Raw genomic sequence first — 19,848 nt, 5'->3', positions numbered from 1 at the left:
AGTTTGGAGGCTCCAAACAAACCAAAAATTTGGGACCCAATGACATTTACTATATTTAATTTTATAAACCCTGATTCAATGGTAATGTACAACACATTTAGTTCAAAGATAGATGTTATGTCATAGAACAAGAAGAACATCATGTTTACACCATATTTTTGAAATTGGAAAATATTACCATACAAACTAGACTACTAGAGCATCCACAAAAGTTATAGCCACATCATAATTCACAATTGAAAAAAAAAATGATCCACCACATTGTTCAATTTTTTGGTATTGACACAACGAATATTAAAAAAACTTAACCCTTATTAAGTATCTCTAAATATTATTAAAAGAGAACCTTTAATTTTAAACTGAAGAAATCAGAGTCATAGAACAAGAAGAACATCATCAAAGATAGATGTTATGTCATAGAACAAGAAGAACATCATGTTTACACCATATTTTTGAAATTGGAAAATATTACCATACAAACTAGACTACTAGAGCATCCACAAAAGTTATAGCCACATCATAATTCACAATTGAAAAAAAAAATGATCCACCACATTGTTCAATTTTTTGGTATTGACACAACGAATATTAAAAAAACTTAACCCTTATTAAGTATCTCTAAATATTATTAAAAGAGAACCTTTAATTTTAAACTGAAGAAATCAGAGTCATTGATTGCATTTCAATCCTATATTTTCCACCATTAGATTATTTTGCTTGCATCATCTTTGTCAATCATTTTATTTTTGTCCACCAAATTTATAAAACATATATTACGTTTTAAATTAGGAAGTTTATTAATAACAATTAAATCTCATCAAAAGTAAAATTAATTAAATTATGAATTCTATTAATGACAATTAAATCTCACAAAAAATAAAATGAATTAAATTAGGAATTCTATTAATGACAATTAAATCTCACCAAAAATAAAATAAAAAAAATACCCCACCGCACCCTTTATTACCAGTATCCCTACACTTTCTCCTCATTTATTTACATAATCTATATAACCTAAGATTTGTACTGGAGAAGAAAATAGGGGAAAGAAGTAGTAGAGTACTTGTTGGCTTCGATCTGTATGGATTAATCTTGTGTTCGATCATCATGGAAGAATTAGGAATGATATAGAGATAAATTTTATTTGGATTCTACTTTAATTTGATCGTAGTTTAGATCGATTTTGGTTAAGTTTTAGATTATATTTATTTTATTTTGTTTCAACTATGAAGTTTCAATCTATAAAACTTTTCGATTTAAGTTTAGATCGATAATGGTTATGTTTTCTAAATCTGCTTCGATTTTTCTTCTTATGATATGTATTGTTGATTTTGATTTTTTAAGTTATAGGTATCTGAGAGCAAAAAGATGGACACAATAGCACCACTACCTCTCATCCATTGTTTCGATTTGGAAGATATGTCCACTAGGTATTAAATTTGTATATGTCGATTTTATTTTTTTATTTTTACGTTTTTAGTATTTGTGTTTAGTCAATGATTTTTTTTTGGCTTACGAAATTATGAATGGAAGATATACTGAGTCAATGTCTATAATGCTTTACTCATTTGATCCCTTCTTGGATTTAGAGATGAAATTCAAACCCTTATACGAATGAGTGATCCACATATCCTACAACTCAGCAAAACTCAGTAGTGATATTTGTTTTGATTTATTGTAAAAACATCTTTTTATAAAAACACAAATAAGGCTCTCAGAAAGGAGTTATTCACCGATCCCTTTTTAATATTACAAAACATCTTTTAGACTTAATAGCAAAGAAAATACAAAGTTTTAGTATACCATGTAAATAGATTACCTCGATAAACCTTATTGGAAAATATTTATGATTGATTACTTTTGGTTACTTAGTAGGTTTTTTTTATGAAAAAATGTATTCTAATTTATCTATTACATATTATTCTGTTTTTTCAAAAGAGAGATACATAGAACTCAGATTGCTAATTTTCGTTTTGTGTTTTTGGAATACGTTTTAGTTGTGAACTTGATACTATGGAAGTACTTGCGTTGTCTGGGCATGCTGAGAAGTATAATAAGAACCTTGCACAACTTTATTATTTTGTGTAACTGGTTTGAATCTTCCTATTGAGTTTACTTTCTCAAGGATAAATGGTTATACCCTACACTCTTGAAAATAGGGTTGGGAACATTGTGAGTATCTAGGTTTTCTCAGCAATAAGATAAGACATTAGTATAAAAGTTGCAATATAAACCTTTTTAAATTACATAATAATAACTAAACAAATATATGTGAAAAAATATCTTTATAATTTAAATTGCAATATATAACATAAAAATCGTATTAAATTTTCATTATGTTCCATTCCATGCCTCACAAACATGTCTCCGGAACGAAATTACTCACTCTATTATCTGGCTTTTACGATTACCTATCAATATGGAAACCATCATTCATGAACCACTACTATATCATCTTTTCCCTCTCCTCTCTCTTCCATCTTTTTCAACTCACAACACATGGAAACCTTATCTTTTTCAACCCACTCAATTTAAAAAAAAAAATTCAAAAAAAACTAAGGTATAAGTTTTAAGACACATGGTACAAGAGGGAGAGAGAGAGAGAGAGAGAGAGGATGAAGCAGGTTTGTGAAGCTACATAAACAACCCACTCCTCTTTGCCCACTCAAGTTGGAGTGGTTTCTTGGAGGTACCAATGGTACCTCCCAATTTAACCATGACTCTATCCTCCCTAACCAGAATATATTAATGTGCTTACATTCAAATTTTTTATTAAATGTGGAAAATAACAATATTTGAAAACCGAGATGCTTCTTTCATTCTTTCTATACGAATCAAATTTGTAGATTTAGTCAGCATGATGGATGGAAGAAACATATGTTTTGCATCCATATTTCATGACAGTGAGATTATATAAACAATAAACGATCATTCGATTATCGTCTATGAACAAAAAAAACTCAAAGAAGAGTATGTATGTGTAGTGAAAGGGAGATCGATGAACTTATTGCTAACGCTATGGAGAAAGTTGGCAAAGAAGGTACTCACTCTATACTATTGTTATCCATTATATAGTATCTTATCTTCTAAAGAATGCTAAAAATGTTAATTTTTAGTTTTTTTTCAACATTTTGACTATTTTTCTTATAGTTTCTACCCGACAATTTAGCTGATGATACTGAAGCCTTTTCAAGTGTTGGAATTAGTTATCGTTTGAATGTCTCTTGATGTAAGTTTTAAGTAATTATTGTTTATAGTCATTAATTTACTTGGAATTTTCTTTCAGGTTTTAGAGGCAAAGTAGCACATATAATAAGTACTATTAAATGAAAAAAAAAAACATTAGCAAAATTAACAAAAAAATTGGTGTTGATGTTGTCTATACTGTGTAAATCACAATTACAAGAATCAATATTAGCACATATATATGGTTAAGATTACAATTTTTAAACAACGTTCGTATCTTCGAAACATGATTAGTTTAAATTAACTATTGTATACTTATGTTATATCAAATATCTACATGTACAGAACGTCGATAAGATATTCCAATGTATATATTAATTTTAACTAATCATTATAATTTTATAAATAAAACATCTATCCTTGTAAATTAATAATTTTTTTGAAAACATTGATTAGTTATTAGGATTAATTTTGCATTTATATGTATTTTTTTATATGTCTCCCGCGTTATACACAGATCATAATCTAGTTTAGTATGAAAAATTAAGATCGAATATGTTTGAACCAAAACCAAATTAATATGTTGGATTGTCTACTAGCTTTATTTATTATAATCAGAGGCTAATGATCCAAAAAGAACCATATTTTATTAATAAAATATACTTTTATGTATGATTATAATTAAAAACAATCGTTGTTAAAGTATTTGGTATTTTATCTATTTAAGAAACTAATAGCAAAATAAATAAATAGATAAGAGATTTTTTAAATGAATAAATTTTTTTATCAAATTATGTGAAAGTTATATATTTTGGGAGTCCTTTACTATTGAGAATAAAAATAAGAAAAGAAAAAAAAAATCAACCCAACTATAATTTGGTTTCTTTATATCACATTTTAATTTAGTTCATACTAGTTGGATGCATATTCCAAAACACAGTATCAATTCAAACTCACTTAATCAGATGATTGAATTGGTCCACTCAAACAAACAACGAACACCTCTAACATCTACTGATACCCTACGATATGAAAACATAGCTAGATGTTGATTCCCGCTTATACCTGTACTCATCTTAATCTAAGCCATAAAATCGTCTATTATAACATCATCCGTTATACCACCACATATCATATATCGGTGCCACATCAGCATCACATTCTTCTACAACTAGCATAAGATACCTGCCACTAACACATCATTTAACCTCGTTTTTTTCAGTTTAATTCAAAAATACATTAAAATCATTTTTTTAATACTAGTTTTCCATTAAATTAAAAGACCAAATTACATTAAATAAAAGCTACATTAATTGAAAAAAAACTAACAATAAAAATAAAAATTACATTACTTAAAATAAAAAAAATAAAAAAAAAACTAAAAATTTCAACAATAAATAAAATAAACTACCTCATACACCTACGTCGGGCTCGAACCGACTCTTTTATTGCTTGAAAAAGTTCCAAGTATTTGCCCTCGAGGTCGTCCGCTTTCATTTTCAAGATTTTCATATCGGTTTTTGTTTGGATCATCGCTTGTGCCTCTTGAAATGATGTTTGTGCTTCGATCATTTTTTGTTCTATCCGAGTCATCACCTCGACCTTCGTTTCTTGAAGTTGCACATATCGATCAAATTTATCGTCAAACATATCCATAACACTAGAATTCGAAGATGTTGAAGCCGATTTTTTTGCTTTATTTCTTCCAACAGAACGACGAAGAGGTTGGTCGTTTTCAAAATCTAGCGGGTCGTCGTTGATGCCGATGTGTGTTCGGCCGTCCGATTGTTGGGAAGTTGCATTGGGGTTTCTCGAACGCTTTGAACCGGAAGATTGCGAAGTTCCTTCTGTTTGCTCTTTCCATTTTGGGGCATCTTTCAATTTTAGTCACGGTTTCATATACGGAAAAGCTTTGCGTGTTGGCATTGTTTTTTCAAATTGCTCCATTGACCCCTTGAAAACATCAAAATCGTTCGAGCCGCTTTTGCATATGTTTAGGAGGTTGTTGTAGATTCCTCCAAACTCAGTGCATTTTAGTCAAATATCGCGCCATTTCGACGTAATTTGATCGGCATTTCGAGTTTCACTTTCCATTAACTCGTAGAAAATGGCTCTGGCTTTTTCTTAAAAACTTCCGTAAGGCTGACTATCTCCTACAATTGGATTTTCGGAAGCCGCCACACATGCCTCCACTAACTTTTCTTCTTCTTCTTTTTTCCATAGGATCCTTTCTTGGGCGGTATTGGGTCGGACCGGTTTTTTTTTCCTTTTTTCTTTTTTGGTTGAGGTGGTGGTGAAGGTTGCGTTTCTGCAACAAAATCCGGCGAAAATGGTGGTTATGAGCTTGGTGGTTGTGAAATTGGTGGTGGTTGTTGTTGTGACGATTGTTGTTGGAATTGTTGAAATTGTTGGTATTGTTGTGAAATTTGTTGTTGTTGGAAAGTCGGAAAATGTTGATATTATTGTTGGAACAGCGGTGTTTGTTGGATAGGAGAACCGGTTTGAAGTAGATTGATAAAACCGCCTTGAGGTGACTCCATAGTCGGGAATTGGCGAGGTGTTGTATCTAACGCAAAAGCGTTATCGGGTTTGCGATTTCTGTAGTTTGGAGGGGTATTTTGGTTGGGGTCCATGATTTTTTGTTGTTAAGATGTAGTGTGTAGTTTGTGTATAGAGAAAAAAAAAAAGAATGGTGTAAAAAATAAAGAGTAAAAATGTTATATTTATAGGTAAATAAATTGTTAAATTTTTTTTTTATAGAAACTAGCCGTTCAATGGCTATAGCAACGTTCAAATTGAATGCTTCGAGTTGATTGGGCGTGCGTTTCCGTTGTGCCGAGCACGAGAGACAACGACCACGAGCCACCACGAAACAACGGGGTAGTGTGCATGTCCGTTGTTCGTGGTCAGCTCAACCACGAACGTCCTCATGCTCGGTATACCACTTGGCCTAACAAAGTTTTATAAATTCCCAAAAATAAGACCAAAATTTGAGGTACCCTTGAACAAAATAAGCTTTATAACTTCCCAATGTGGTTTACACGGGTTTGACATGTACTAACCAACCCAACTAATGCTACAAAGATAGCCTTGTACGCACCATCACATACTTCAAACTTCCAACAACACTAGCGTAGAATATTTTCCATATTAGACGTGTCCTTATCATTCAAAGGGAAATATGATTTAGGGAGTTTGACATGCGTCGGAAGTAGTTTGATGTTTGTTTTTACTCCATCCATGTTGACATGCGTCGGAAGTAGTTTGATGATTGATTTAGGGAGTTTGATGATTGTATAAAAGTTTCAAAATTCAATAAGTGCCTCCTCAATTATATCGGCTTCTAGTTGACCACTACGATGTTTGATGTGGTAGATACCGTTGAACTTGGTGATTTCATTTTTCATGGACTTCCACTTTGAATTTATTTGATAGACATTGGTCATCATTTCCCATTTGGTTTATAAAATATGCTCTAACCTGATTCCAAAATATCTTACGCATTCATGATTCACATTACCCAAGTCTTTTGAAATATTGATCAAAACGTTGGCCAACAAATTTCTTCGTTGGTGCTCCATCATCTAAACTTTTTTTTTTTTTTTTTTTAATTTGGAAATACAGGTAGTATATATGGTTGTGAGAATGTGTGATAAACTAAGAGTGACTACTATATTTATAGTGTTTTTATTTTTGGAAAAATACACTAGCCATTGAAGTGAACGTTAGCCAAGAAGCAAAGACCGGGAAAAAAGTTGCAAGGGAGCGGTACCGCACCATCCGGGGTTGTGCTCCCGCACAGTGTCATGCTTCGTGCATGACCTTCCCGTGAGTGTCACACCATACCGTATGCACTCATGAGAAACGTTGACTTTTAATGATTAATATATTGGACGTCTGGTTATTGGCCAAAATTTATTCAATAATATTTCTTTTGAACGGCATTCTATAATAAATGACCAAATGAAAACGATGTATCCAAAGCATTTAAGTAAACATAATAATATAACGTTGAAGGTGAGCCAAGTACCATCACACAACAAAACCAAAAGTTATACATTATCCAAAACCATTACAAAGGCTTTTTCACATCAAAGATTTCAATGATCTTGCCTTGATCGGCTTCCTCCCTCTCTTCTTGCCAATAATTGCCACTTTACCTTTTTTGTGATTGTCAATATTATCTAATTCCATTTTCATGGGCCCCACCTCCGAAATCTCGGGTTCCAATCGTTTTTGCTTTTTTTCTTGTATATCAATATCACCGGTTTCATAACCGTTGTTGCTATTAGTAGCAATCGTACAAGCTTCCTTGTAAATATATGTAATTGTACTTGTAGTTGTATCTGTTGCCCCTCTTTTCTTGCCCCAAGATGGCCCAAACCCTGAATAATAATAGAAATCATGCGGGTTTGTTGTGGGCCGTTTTTTGGTTCGGTGAGGCCGGGCCCCTATCATGGGCCCGGATATCACCCGAGATTTTTTCTTAGTGGTCGAAAGATGGTGATCACACATTTTGTTGCCATTTTTGACCACCCTTCCACATTGCCATCCTTTTTCATCTAATTTATCACACAACACAATTTCTTCCTTAAACCCTAAAATGTCACCACAATTGTCATTATCGTTTTCATCTTCCCGAGAGGTCTTCAAAGCCACACTGTTATCAAGATTAATCTTTATTCCAAACCCATATTAATATAGCGGGAAAGTAAGAACCAAAATTTTCATATATCCGAGTTGGATCATGAAGAATCAATGCACAGAAGTCTCAATTTGGAAATTTTCTAGTTGTTACTATCATAATATATATAGACATTAACGTTCGTAATATGAACATTATAGTTCTGCAATTCGCTGAAGCCACATTGACAACAAGATCAAAGTTTTATTCGAAAGCCATAAGATATAACGCAAAAAAGATTCAAACTTTCCCTAAACCCCAGATTAGATTACGAAGCAATCGCAGCACATAAGATGTTAAAGAAAGAAAAATTAACGACGATATATACATATCATCGAACAACCCTAACTCGTTATAGGTTCTGTAAATGATCGATAACATATTGAAAGCAACCAGAATAATTCGAATTCGAAGAAAAGATTCACGGGTTACCTCTCCAAAGCTCCTATGGAATCAACCGAGCTTCCATTTCCAGCAAGATTAACGTTGTAGTAAACCTCATAATCATCGAACTGTGTAAGGCAAGAAACCCATTCAACAAATTATCAAGAAAAACTATAAGCATGCTAATAATGACTATAATCTGACAAACAAAGAAAACCCATGGGGAAAGTAAACTTATTGAGCTCAATTTCACGACGAAAATGGTGGGATTTTAGGGTTTATGGTTGGGAAGAACCCTAGAGAAGGGGTTTTGAAGATAAACCCTAGAGAAGAAGAAAGAAGAAACCGAAGCAAATAAACAAAAGATTCGGAGTGATTTTAAGTGGGGTTTTCTTGTTTCGAGAGATTTGATTCATAGAATTGAAGAAAAACAAGAACATATTGAAGGAGAATGAATCAATGTTACCTGGTGGAGAGAAGAAGATGAATCCGAAGACGGAAAAGTGATGATATCCCATGGAGATTGATTAAGCTGACACAAGTTCTTCTTTAGCAATGATTCATCGGCGTCACTTGTAAGATTTGTGGTTGAGCTAAGCAACGCTGAGATTTTTGCATTTTTTCTTATTCTCATGGTGAAAATGGAGAACACGAAGAGAGAGAGGGAGATGGGTACAGCGGTGAGATCCAAAATGACTTTCTCTCTCTATAATTATATGTGTATAACTCTCTTTTTCAGAGTCGATGTATATAAATATAAGAAAAGGTACAACTTCCAAAGAAATATGTACAAGTACATATTACCTTATTATATATATTAAGAAAATTTTGGGCTACAGAAAGGATTTTGTGTAGAATTATGAGTTTTGTTTGTGCTTCTCTCCCCTCTTTGTTTTTTCGCAGAACCACAGAACTCGAAAACAATGAGAGGATTATACTAAGGCTAACAATATAAATTTACACTTTAGACCCTATACTAGTTGAATATTATCTGATATGGTCCTACTAGTTTGTTGTCTATCCCTTACATTATTAAACTTAAACTTCTAGTTTGTTATTTCTTTTTATAAAACTAGAGCTCACAATTGGTTGATCTGAACTGGGTTTGGTTTAAATTCGTTTATTAATTGGGTTGAACATTTTAATACAATCGAACATTTTTATCTAAATTGGTAGATATTTTCAATCCAATTTAGCCTTTTAGATTGATGAATTATCATCGGGGTGACATGTTTATATAATTCTTAACCCAACCTATTAAATAAATGGGTTAAACATGAGTTAACTCAATTAAAATAAAAAAGTAAATAAATTAACTAAAGATTTCACCACTTAAATTACTTCAAAACTTAAATAAACTTTCAATGTATAATAAAAACATAATCTCAATTCACAAATACAAAGAAATTGTTCAAATAACATTAAAGATATGTGATTTCGAAATAATTTTTGAAGAATGATCAATGTTGTCGGCGCATAGAAAAAATATAGGAATTATGATTGCATTTTTTAAAACATAAATAATAATACAACGGTATAATTTATAAATTAGTACTTAGATTAATACATGATAATTTAAAGAATTATTAAATTAAATATATATTAAAGTTAAATGGGTTGGTAGGTTGAAAACGGGTTGACAATATTTACCTAACCCAACCTATTTAACTAAATGAGTTAGCCGGATTGACCCATTTATCCTAAATGGGTTGAAAATCTCAACCCAGTCTATTAAATTTAGGTTGGGTTGGTGGGTTGAGTCGATTTTTGTCAGCTTTATATCAAACCATGCATGAGTTGCCTTAAATTGGAAGATCAACTCGGTATTGTATTTTATATCGGTACAATACAGTCTAATAATTATATATTTTTGTTGGAGTCATCGTTTATTCATAAGAGTTTTTCTTAGGGTCAATATAATACTTTACATATATCTTACATGATATTACAGTCGGCATCCCACACCCTTATGGTTCAACGCATCTTTGGCAATCTTCATCGAGCCTCCGACTTTGAGTGAGGGTGTTATTGTACCTCACATCGATGCGACAAGTCCAATAAGTGTATATTTGATGAAGTATTTCATCTCTCTATAAAGACTTTTTAGAGGGTTAACATGAGATTCAACATATATCTTACATGGCCATTTTTTTTGGTTTTGATCGAATCCTAAACAACCCTTAAAGTTTGTGAGAGTTTGTTCAACCTTCTATGAACTTGAATCGTTCCATATTTATAGAAGATATTAAAACTTTGGTAAACAACATTATCTTACTATATCTTTGGTTTTGTTTGGAGTGTTATGTTTTGTTCTGAGTAACCTATATTCAAATTCTAGTTTTATGGATGATAATAATGTTTTTTTTTGGAGCATGGATTCTTTTATTATTGTTATTTTGGATCATAGTTTATGTAATGTCTGCATTTTTCATTAGAAGAATATTTATTTATATTAGTTAATAATGTAAAATTTCTTATAAATAATAAATAAAGAATTCTTCATACATGATATATGCTTATATATGCTTATATAATATTTGATACATGATAAATAAAGAATTCTTCATACATGATAAATAAAGAATTCTTATATAATTGTTATTTGTATATATGCTTATACATGATAAATAAAGAATGCTTATATATGATACATGATAAATAAAGAATTCTTCATACATGATATATGCTTATACATGATACATGATATATGCTTATATAATTGCTATTTGTATATAAATAATATTTGAATTACTTTTATAAAATAATGAAATCATTTATATGAAAGTTGTAGTAGACGTGAATACGGACATGTTGATATAAAGAACGTTGAGAATAGAGCCCATATGAAGAAACTACATTTTTTCAAAGTTATGTGTTACAACTCATCGTGTCAGTATTTTTTATAAAATACGGAACAAAAATATATTACTTCTTAGCCAAATTAGTCTTGACGAAAGTTGTAGTACATGAAATTACAAATCCGCTGATATAAAGGACATCGAAAACGGGATCTGTATGAAGAAATTGCGATTTTTCAAAGATACAACGTGTTAATCTTGGTTATAAAATAAACGAAAATAGATTATGAATTAGCCGGTAGGATCTAAAGGAAAGTTGTAGTACACTAAATTAAGAAACCATGGATATAAAGAACGTTGAAAATGGAGCTCGTATGTGTAACACTCTAAAAATTCCAACCAATTTAAACTTTTCAAAAACAACCCAATTTTATAAAATTAATACAAAAAGGTTTTCAATACATTTATTATCAGAGTATTTCCCAGAAACCACATCATAAACGCATAAAACCTGAGGAGCGGTACGATCATGCATTTGCCTTGCCACGGTCTCCTGAAGTACCTGAAACATTTAAACCACAACTGTAAGCCCGAAAGCTTAGTGAGATACCCTCAATATACCAACCACATATACCATACACATAACATGCTATATCATAACAGAACACAAAACAGTCATGCACTTCGGGTCTACTGTGCGACTGGTCCGCCGCACCGGGCCTTCAGTCCACCCGGTCCACCCTCCGAGTCTAGCCATATCCATCGAGTCTGCAGTGTGGTTGGTCCGCCCGCACCGGGCCTTCAACCCACCTGGTCCACTCTCTGAGTCTACAGTATGACTGGTCCGCCTGTACCGGGCCTTCAGTCGGCCTGGTCCACTCTCCGAGCCTCGACACGTCTGGTCTGCCCTCGGTGGGGCCTACAGCCTATCCGGACCGCTTGCTGGGCCTTCGGGATAACCGGTCCGCCCTGGGTATGTTGGCCTACAACACAAAGTAGGACCCACCTCAACCCGACCCCAATCCAACAACCATGTGCACATAAACATATAATCATATAACAATCCACATCCAATCAAACCGATCTAGCAGATCACATAACATAACCTCATCCTAACAAGGATACCGACCTAACCGGTCACTAGAGCATAATCCTATATTCCAGGATACCGACCTTAACCAGGTCTCTAACATATACCATCCTAACTTCCCGGATGCAAACATATCAAAGCAACAACATAACAACAATACCCGAATTACAATCCGATAAAGGGCCGGCCTTGGTGCCTTAGACCTTGTTGATATAGTGATGATAACTCGCCTCGCAACTGCTGACTGAAAAGGATAAGATCACACTGCTCCAACCTCCGACACGAACTCCACCACTGATCAATACCAAAAGACTGAACTCAATAAATACCCATAATTACCAAATTAGCCCTGGAAGTCAACTGTTCAACTCTTGGTCAAAGTCAAAGTCTTCAGTCAAAGTCAACCCTCCTGACTGACTCTACTCGCCGAGTCAACCCGCTGACTCTTCGAGTCCCCATGCTCTGAAACTCCCATAACACGACTCAACTCACCGAGTCGCCCCGAGACTCGTCGAGTCCTGCATTTCTAAGTCTAACCGAGCTCAACTCACTGAGTCATCCCTTGACTCACCGATTCACAGCTTAACCAGAAAAGGTTAGGACCTCACGACCAGACTCACCGAGTCCAAGAACAGACTCGCCGAGTGCAAGGCTATCTTCAACCAACTCGCCGAGTTGTTCTTCCAACTCGTCGAGTTGCTGCCTATCTTCATGCAACTCGCCAAGTACACCCATGTGACTCACCGAGTACCTCTAGTTCTTAATCCGTATAGAGGCTTTCCAAGCCATGCAGGGTCTCAAATCCATAGATCTACTCTTATACAATCCATCCATTACGTAAAGTGGCAAACTTTACGTGAATCCAAGGAGATCTAAGCATAATACACTCTAGGGCTAGGGTTTGGGACTAAAAGGCTTCATCAACAGCTCTTGAATAGGGACTTTATGCTCTTTTGGATCATCACTTCACTAGATCTGAGGTAGCAACCTCAGATCCAACCTCTAAACTCAAGATAGCACTAGATATACTCCCCAAAATCCCACAAATGATAGATCTAGATGGATAACAGCTTAAGCAACGAATTCTTACCTCCAAAGAAGACTCCAACAAAAGAATAAGCCAAAACCTTGCAAAGCCCCTTGCTCCAAGCCTCTTAATCTTTAAAGATTTCTTCAACAAACACTCCTTCAAGATCCAAATGCTCTCTAATTCTCTCATACACGAATATTAGGGTTTTTGGACTTCAAGGGAGAGCAAAGAGGCTGGGGAGAGGGTATTATGTTCTTTATATAGGGCTTAATCCCTGGGATTAGGGTTTTCTCCACACAGCACCAACTCGCCGAGTCCAGCCACCGACTCGCCGAGTTGGCCACTTAACACGCGACCAGAATCGCGACCCTACTCGTTGAGTCTACCCATGGACTCGCCGAGTTGACCATTCACACTTTCACTTTGAACCCTGAACTTGCACTCCTGAACTTGGGATGTTACAGTATGCAAAAGTTACAATTATCCGAAGAAAACGAGAATTTACTTGGCAACTGAAAACTCTAGGCTGCCAAGCGGCCACATGGCAGTTGGAGAACTCTCAACCCCAACAACCACCAATGATGTTGCACCATAGGAAGAAGCCGCGTAGGACGTGCCATAGTTTTTGAAAAGTTTCCCTATAAATAGATTTCGACCCCTTCTTTCATCCCTTGCTAATTTCTATCGAATTCTCTCTAAACCCTTGAGATTTCAATCCCACATGATTTGATTTTTTTGTTCTTCAATATCGTTAGCTGAGCGCTAGAGAATCTTTTCAAAAAAAGGATTCCACATCGAAGTCATGCTTGCAAAATTTCAAGTTTTCGCCATACGATCATGTAAGGTGAGCTACACTTACTATGCTTGTTAAGTGTAATTTATATTTTGTTCATTGTCGTTATTATGAACCTATAAATAAGATTTATCAGTAACATTAGTTATAATATTGAATGATCTACTTACGGGCGTGGTGTCTAGGCAGATCTCAGTGAGACGTTTAAAGTGCATTTCTTTTTGGAATGACAAATAATTATATTTCTCCTGCCATTGGGAATGAACCCAAGACCTCCTAGTTAGTTGTTAGCTTAGAACCTCCATGTTAACCAAGTGAGTTAGCCCTAACTTGTGTCAGATATGGTTATTTAATGTCTAGTTAACATGTTATATTTATTATTTTAGTTATCATATTTGGATTGCATTTAAGTTGGATAAGTGTAACGCCCCGATTCTCAGGTATTGCTTAAATAAGATTCATTGAGTTAAGCTCTACTCGACGAGTTGGTTGACCTACTCGTCGAGTAGCAGTGAGGTGGGATCGTGTGTTAAGTGACCTACTCGACGAGTCCATGTTGGACTCGGCGAGTAGGAGCTAGCAGTGGAAACCCTAAATCCTGGGGTTTACACCTCTATTTAAAGGAGCCTTAGCCTCCTTTGGCCTATTTACAGTCGTTGAGAGCCCCTTAAAACCCTAATTCATGTGTGTGTGCCTTGGTGTGGTGTTTGAAGCTTGGAAAAGAGGATCTTGGAGGAAGAAGCTAAGAGTGCAAAGCAAATTGAAGCAAGGAAGGAGTGGGAAACAGGATTTACCTCAGCTAGCATCCCTTGGAGGTATCAAAGTTCCATTCTTACTTCCCTTTTTCCCTTATGTTGAGTTTCTAGGGCTTTTTATGGATTTTCAAGTTGGTATGATGAGCTATGGGCTAGATCTAAAGTTTTAACTTCAGATCTGGACCCTCCTTGGATTCTAGAAGCATAAAGTCATAGTCTTGGTTGTGATTAAGGCCCCTCTTGAGCATGAAGTTCCATTACGAACTTAGAATAGACATTTAGAGCCTTTATAGTCATGCATGCACGTAAAGTTTGCAACTTTACGTGATAAGCATGCCTTAGAAGCTTGGATCTATGAGTTGGAACCGTTGCATGGCTCAAATATGTCTGTATGGAGGAAAAGGACTGAATGGACTCAACGAGTCACAAAGTGACTCGGCGAGTCACATGAAGATGGTCGTGAACTCGACGAGTTGGATGAACAACTCGGCGAGTCCAATGAAGATCGCCATAAGACTCGACGAGTTGAAGAACAACTCAACGAGTCGGATGAGTTTTCTTTGGGATATGTATGAGTGTGTATCCACCGAGTTGCAAGGAGGGAACTCGACGGGTGACCTTAAGTTTGATCGAGAATCAAAGGGACTCGACGAGTCACTCTGATGACTCGGCGAGTTGGAATGTACTTCAGGGAACTCGGCGAGTAGCCAAGGGTACTCGGTGAGTTAAGGTCAACATGGACTGTTGACCTTGACTGAGGACTTTGACTTTGACCAGGGGTTGACTAGTGGGTTATGGAGTACCTTATAAGGTTAAGGACTTATGAGTATGATGTGCTATGATGATAGGTGGTGGAACCTGTGTCAAGTGATCCAAGAGTTGGAGTTTACCTTTCGTGTCGACATCTGCGAGGTGAGTTATCCCTAATATATCGATAGGGTCTACGGCACCAAGGTCGGCCCTTTAGTTGTTATTGTTATGGTATGCTACATGTGGTTATGATCTGTTTGATCGGAATCGGGGTAGACAGTATGTTATGCTCTTATGATCCGTAGGGATTGGTATGTAGTGACCTGCTAGGTCGGTACTCTAGTTACATGAGAATTTTATGATTGATGATCAGTGTGAAAAATATGTTTGATGTTTGTATATGCCTGTATAGGATAGTATGCGCACATGGTTATTTGCTGGTGGTTGGGTTGAGGCGGTCTTGCTTTGTGCTGAAGGCCAATATACCCTATGAGCGGTCCAGGGAGACTGTAGGCCCACGTAGCGGACTAGTCATGCCGAAGGCTCGGGATAGATTCAGACAGACTGTAGGCCCGGCAGGACAGTCCAGTCAAGCCGATGGCCCAGTATGCATGATGATTGATTGATTATTACTGATATGGTATTGTCAGTGTGGTATTAGTATTTTGGGGGTAGCTCACTAAGCCCTCGGGCTTACAATTTTCAGTTTATTGTTTCAGGTACTTTAGGAGATCATGGATGGGCGAAGGCGTGACCGTACCGCTCCTCATCCTTATGTTATGATTTTTGGGACACTCTGATGGAAAATGATTTGAAAACATTTTGTAAACAATGCTATTTGGTTTTTATTTATGATTGAAAAAGTTTAAATTTGGCGTAAAATTTATGGATGTTACAATAAGCATTTAAGTTGGATAATGAGTAGTCTCATATTGGAGTATGTGTGAAATTTAAATGAAAAGGATAGTTATATTTTATGGCACTATTACGTGTCGGGGTACGGGTTACGTACCGAAGTGCAGTACACACTCAGTCATCTAACGGAGTAAGATGACGACCACTAATTATTCTAGACAATCTTGTGGAACATTAGCAGGTGTTCATTCCCGTAGGTGTTTTGTACTCTATCCCACCCATGGTTTCCTTGTTGACTTACAACTGCCAATGAACCCCTAAAGCAATATAATCGACTTGTTTCTTACAGTGATTCATCATGATAGATCCCATTGGATCATTATTATAAGATCAATGTGTGAGAATCGATGTGTTGGCTAACTAGTGGTGCATTATATATATATATATATATATATATATATATATATATATATATATATATATATATATATATATATATATATATATATTATTTGATACAGTTTGTGTATGTAGGATAAATATAAATACTAATTTTGGTTTAAAAATCCTACTCAAATTTATGTATCACAGGTACAGTACTAGCTAGGACTGCTAGAAACTAATAAGAGTGTAACACGTCAAATTTTAGACAATTTGTTTTCATTTTTAAAACTTCCAAAAACATAGTTTCACAACCAGATCAATTACACATCATCTCAAAACACAAATGTCATAGTTATCATAGTACATAAAAGATCATGTCCCAATAGTAAATTCCCAGTGCGTGTGTACAATCAGACCTTTGCATTCCCGCAGTCCTGCAAAGAAATTGTCACATACAAATCAACATGCTGTCAGACATATATGGGGTGTCCGACCTACCCTTCGGTCATAACAACTGATCAAGGGACTATTCCCCTCCTACTACCACTATCACAAAGAACATATCATACTGGCACATAGAACATATCAAGTAATAGCAAACCAGACAATTATCACAAAAACAATCATCTCAACTGTAATCAACTACTAGTGGGTCGGCCTTGGTGCCTTAGACCCACTTCTACTGGAAGGTAACTCACCTCAATGTCGCGTGGTGTATGTACTGTCCCCGGTGTGAAAATCGACTTTCCTTGACTCCTCAATCCCTACATGGCAACTCTACTAAGTTATCAATTCGTACTCACAACCCTCACAAGGGGTCAACCCAAATCCTGGTCAAAGTCAAATTTGGTCAAAGTCAACCTCCAGTTGAGTTCACTCGCCGAGGTGGTCTACCAACTCGTCGAGTCCCTATTCCTTCAAATTGATTCAATCCCCGACTCTACTCTTCGAGTCTAGCAACAACTCGACGGGTTCTCCTTCAACCATAACATTGGGACCATCCTCAAACGACTCGCTGAGTTCACCCTTGAACTCGTCGAGTTCATCTTCATCATATGAATGTGTTCAGTCTATGACTCGCCGAGTCCATCTTCATGGGTTGGGAGATTTCCTTGGACTCGCCGAGTTTGCTCATACACTCGCTGAGTCCCATGATTCCCAGGTCCATGATCACATCCATCTTTGTTGAGTCCCCTTCTAGACTCAACCAGATTCCTCCTAAACAAAAAGGTTGGGGAACCAACGCTCGACTCGCCGAGTCCCCTAAAGTCCATGTCCATAAACTCGATTTCTATTGAGCTCATCTCATCCAAAGGCTAGATATGACCTCCTAGGGTCGATATAACCCGTAAAGTTATGAACTTTACATCCATGCATGGGTCTTTAAGCTCAAAAGGACCAAAAATGAGACCTACAAGATGCATGGGGCTCTCATGGCCATAGAGTTGGCACCTTTATGCCATGAGAACCTTCCAAAGTCCAAGATCTGAATCCATATGTCCACATCACACCCCACAACCCGAAAATGGCTTAGAAATGCCCTAAAAATACCAAAATCCAAGCCCTAAAGTTGATTAAACACATGGAAGGTCAAGATTGAAGATTTTTACCTTAAATGAGCTGGAAATGGAACACAATCTCTGGATCTTCTAGCTTCAACTTGAACTCCCAAGCTCCTTTCTTCTTCTCAAGCTTCACAACCACCAAAAATGCACAAAAATGGCTTAAGAGCACTCAAACAAGGCTAGGATTTCAGTTTAAGGTCTTCTGGAAGTGTGAGGGACACATATGAGCTATCTAAGGAAAGGTGTATGATTTTGATAAAATCTTATCAAAGAATATCATATTAGAAATCTGAACTTTGGTAAGAAAGTCAATAAAGTATTGATTTCTAGAAGTCCAGCTGATTTTTGGATACATGTCAAAGCTAGTGGGAGAATAATTGTTATGCTAGTAATTATTATGCTAGTGGGAGCATAATCAATTATAATAAGTGTTGCAAGTTAGCAATGTTAATTATACAAAACAAAAGTTTCAATTAGGAAAAGTTGTTTTGCTATAATTAAGGGAGAGGAAATTATACTTCATTTCAATTCTAAAAGCTTAGATTGAGATTTTAATCATCTTTAGTCAAGGATATATATATATATATATATATATATATATATATATATATATATATATATATATATATATATATATATATATTATGTTAGAATAGTTCAACATAAGGAAATTCTATATACATTGTATTCTCAAAATTTGATTATGATTACAGTATCCATCTTCATAGTCGAATTATGAAAACATGGCAAATAAAAAATATTGTAGCAAAAGACTGGTCTAGGATCATGTCTTTATGTGAGACATCAGACATCATGAATCGTGTCCTATATGATTCGGATATAGGATTGGTTACATGTGCTATAATATTTATCCTTTTTAAATTTTCCAAATGCCTAGGGCATTAAGAGGGGAAAAGGTCTGGAATTGGATATGACTAAAATGATTAAGCAATTTCGAGGACAATCTGAGGTTTACCAAAGATTGGTTGCTCATGGACAGTCGGAAGTATGGTGTAAATTTTGGAAAGGACCATATTGACATATTCTGAAAGGAGGCAACTCTTGTTCTGAAGTGATAGTCAAAATAGGAATGTGGAAATGTTTCATAAGTGGAATTTATTCATTAAATTTGTGTAAGATTAGAAAACTTAATGCAAGAAGGATGTTCAAATGAATGTACTTTGAATTTGAGACTTCGTTTCCATGGAATTGCTCCCCATTGGAATACTTTGTAATGTTTATTGCCGAGTTTCTATGATTTTTGTGCATAGTATTTACAAGAGGATCATTGCATATAAGTTTAAAATCTAACAAATTATAATAAATGACAAGAATCTGGTATTCTTACATTTATGATAAGGATTTGAGATTGTGACATGAGCATCATTGGAATTATGTTCAATTAATCTATTTCACAAAGTAAGGATCATAGACAAACATAGCGTGCATACTTGAATTATGGCATAACTATTGTTTGGAAAAACATAGTGTGCATGCTTGGAGCATGGAATGACTATCGTTTTGATTCAAGTATAAAGTTGACTATTCGAAACATTATACAATGAATAATGAGT

General features: G+C 35.3%; 1 protein-coding gene across 1 annotated transcript; it reads right to left on the bottom strand.

The window, feature by feature from the left end:
- Window positions 1-7,161: 7,161 nt before the first annotated feature.
- On the bottom strand, window positions 7,162-8,952 carry LOC111915382 (uncharacterized). The gene is made up of 3 exons (XM_023911044.3): window positions 8,721-8,952; window positions 8,303-8,382; window positions 7,162-7,846 (listed from the first exon to the last, which is right to left on the bottom strand). The coding sequence occupies exons 1-3, from the start codon at window positions 8,886-8,888 to the stop codon at window positions 7,273-7,275; spliced, it is 822 nt and encodes a 273-aa protein (XP_023766812.1). The 5' UTR covers window positions 8,889-8,952; the 3' UTR covers window positions 7,162-7,272.
- Window positions 8,953-19,848: the final 10,896 nt, after the last annotated feature.

Source organism: Lactuca sativa, chromosome 7 (genome assembly GCF_002870075.4).
Source record: "Lactuca sativa cultivar Salinas chromosome 7, Lsat_Salinas_v11, whole genome shotgun sequence".
NCBI lineage: Eukaryota > Viridiplantae > Streptophyta > Magnoliopsida > Asterales > Asteraceae > Lactuca > Lactuca sativa.
Note: the sequence above shows the minus strand (reverse complement) of the source record. Positions and strands in the feature narration are given on the sequence as shown.

Bases quoted from the DNA above. Each gene is read 5' to 3' on its own strand.
- LOC111915382 (XM_023911044.3), bottom strand. From the start codon at position 8,888: ATGAGAATAAGAAAAAATGCAAAAATCTCAGCGTTGCTTAGCTCAACC. The intron at 8,383-8,720 runs GTAACATTGATT...TGCCTTACACAG, and splicing joins CATCTTCTTCTCTCCACCAG to TTCGATGATTATGAGGTTTA. The intron at 7,847-8,302 runs GTAACCCGTGAA...TCTTGATAACAG, and splicing joins TCCATAGGAGCTTTGGAGAG to TGTGGCTTTGAAGACCTCTC.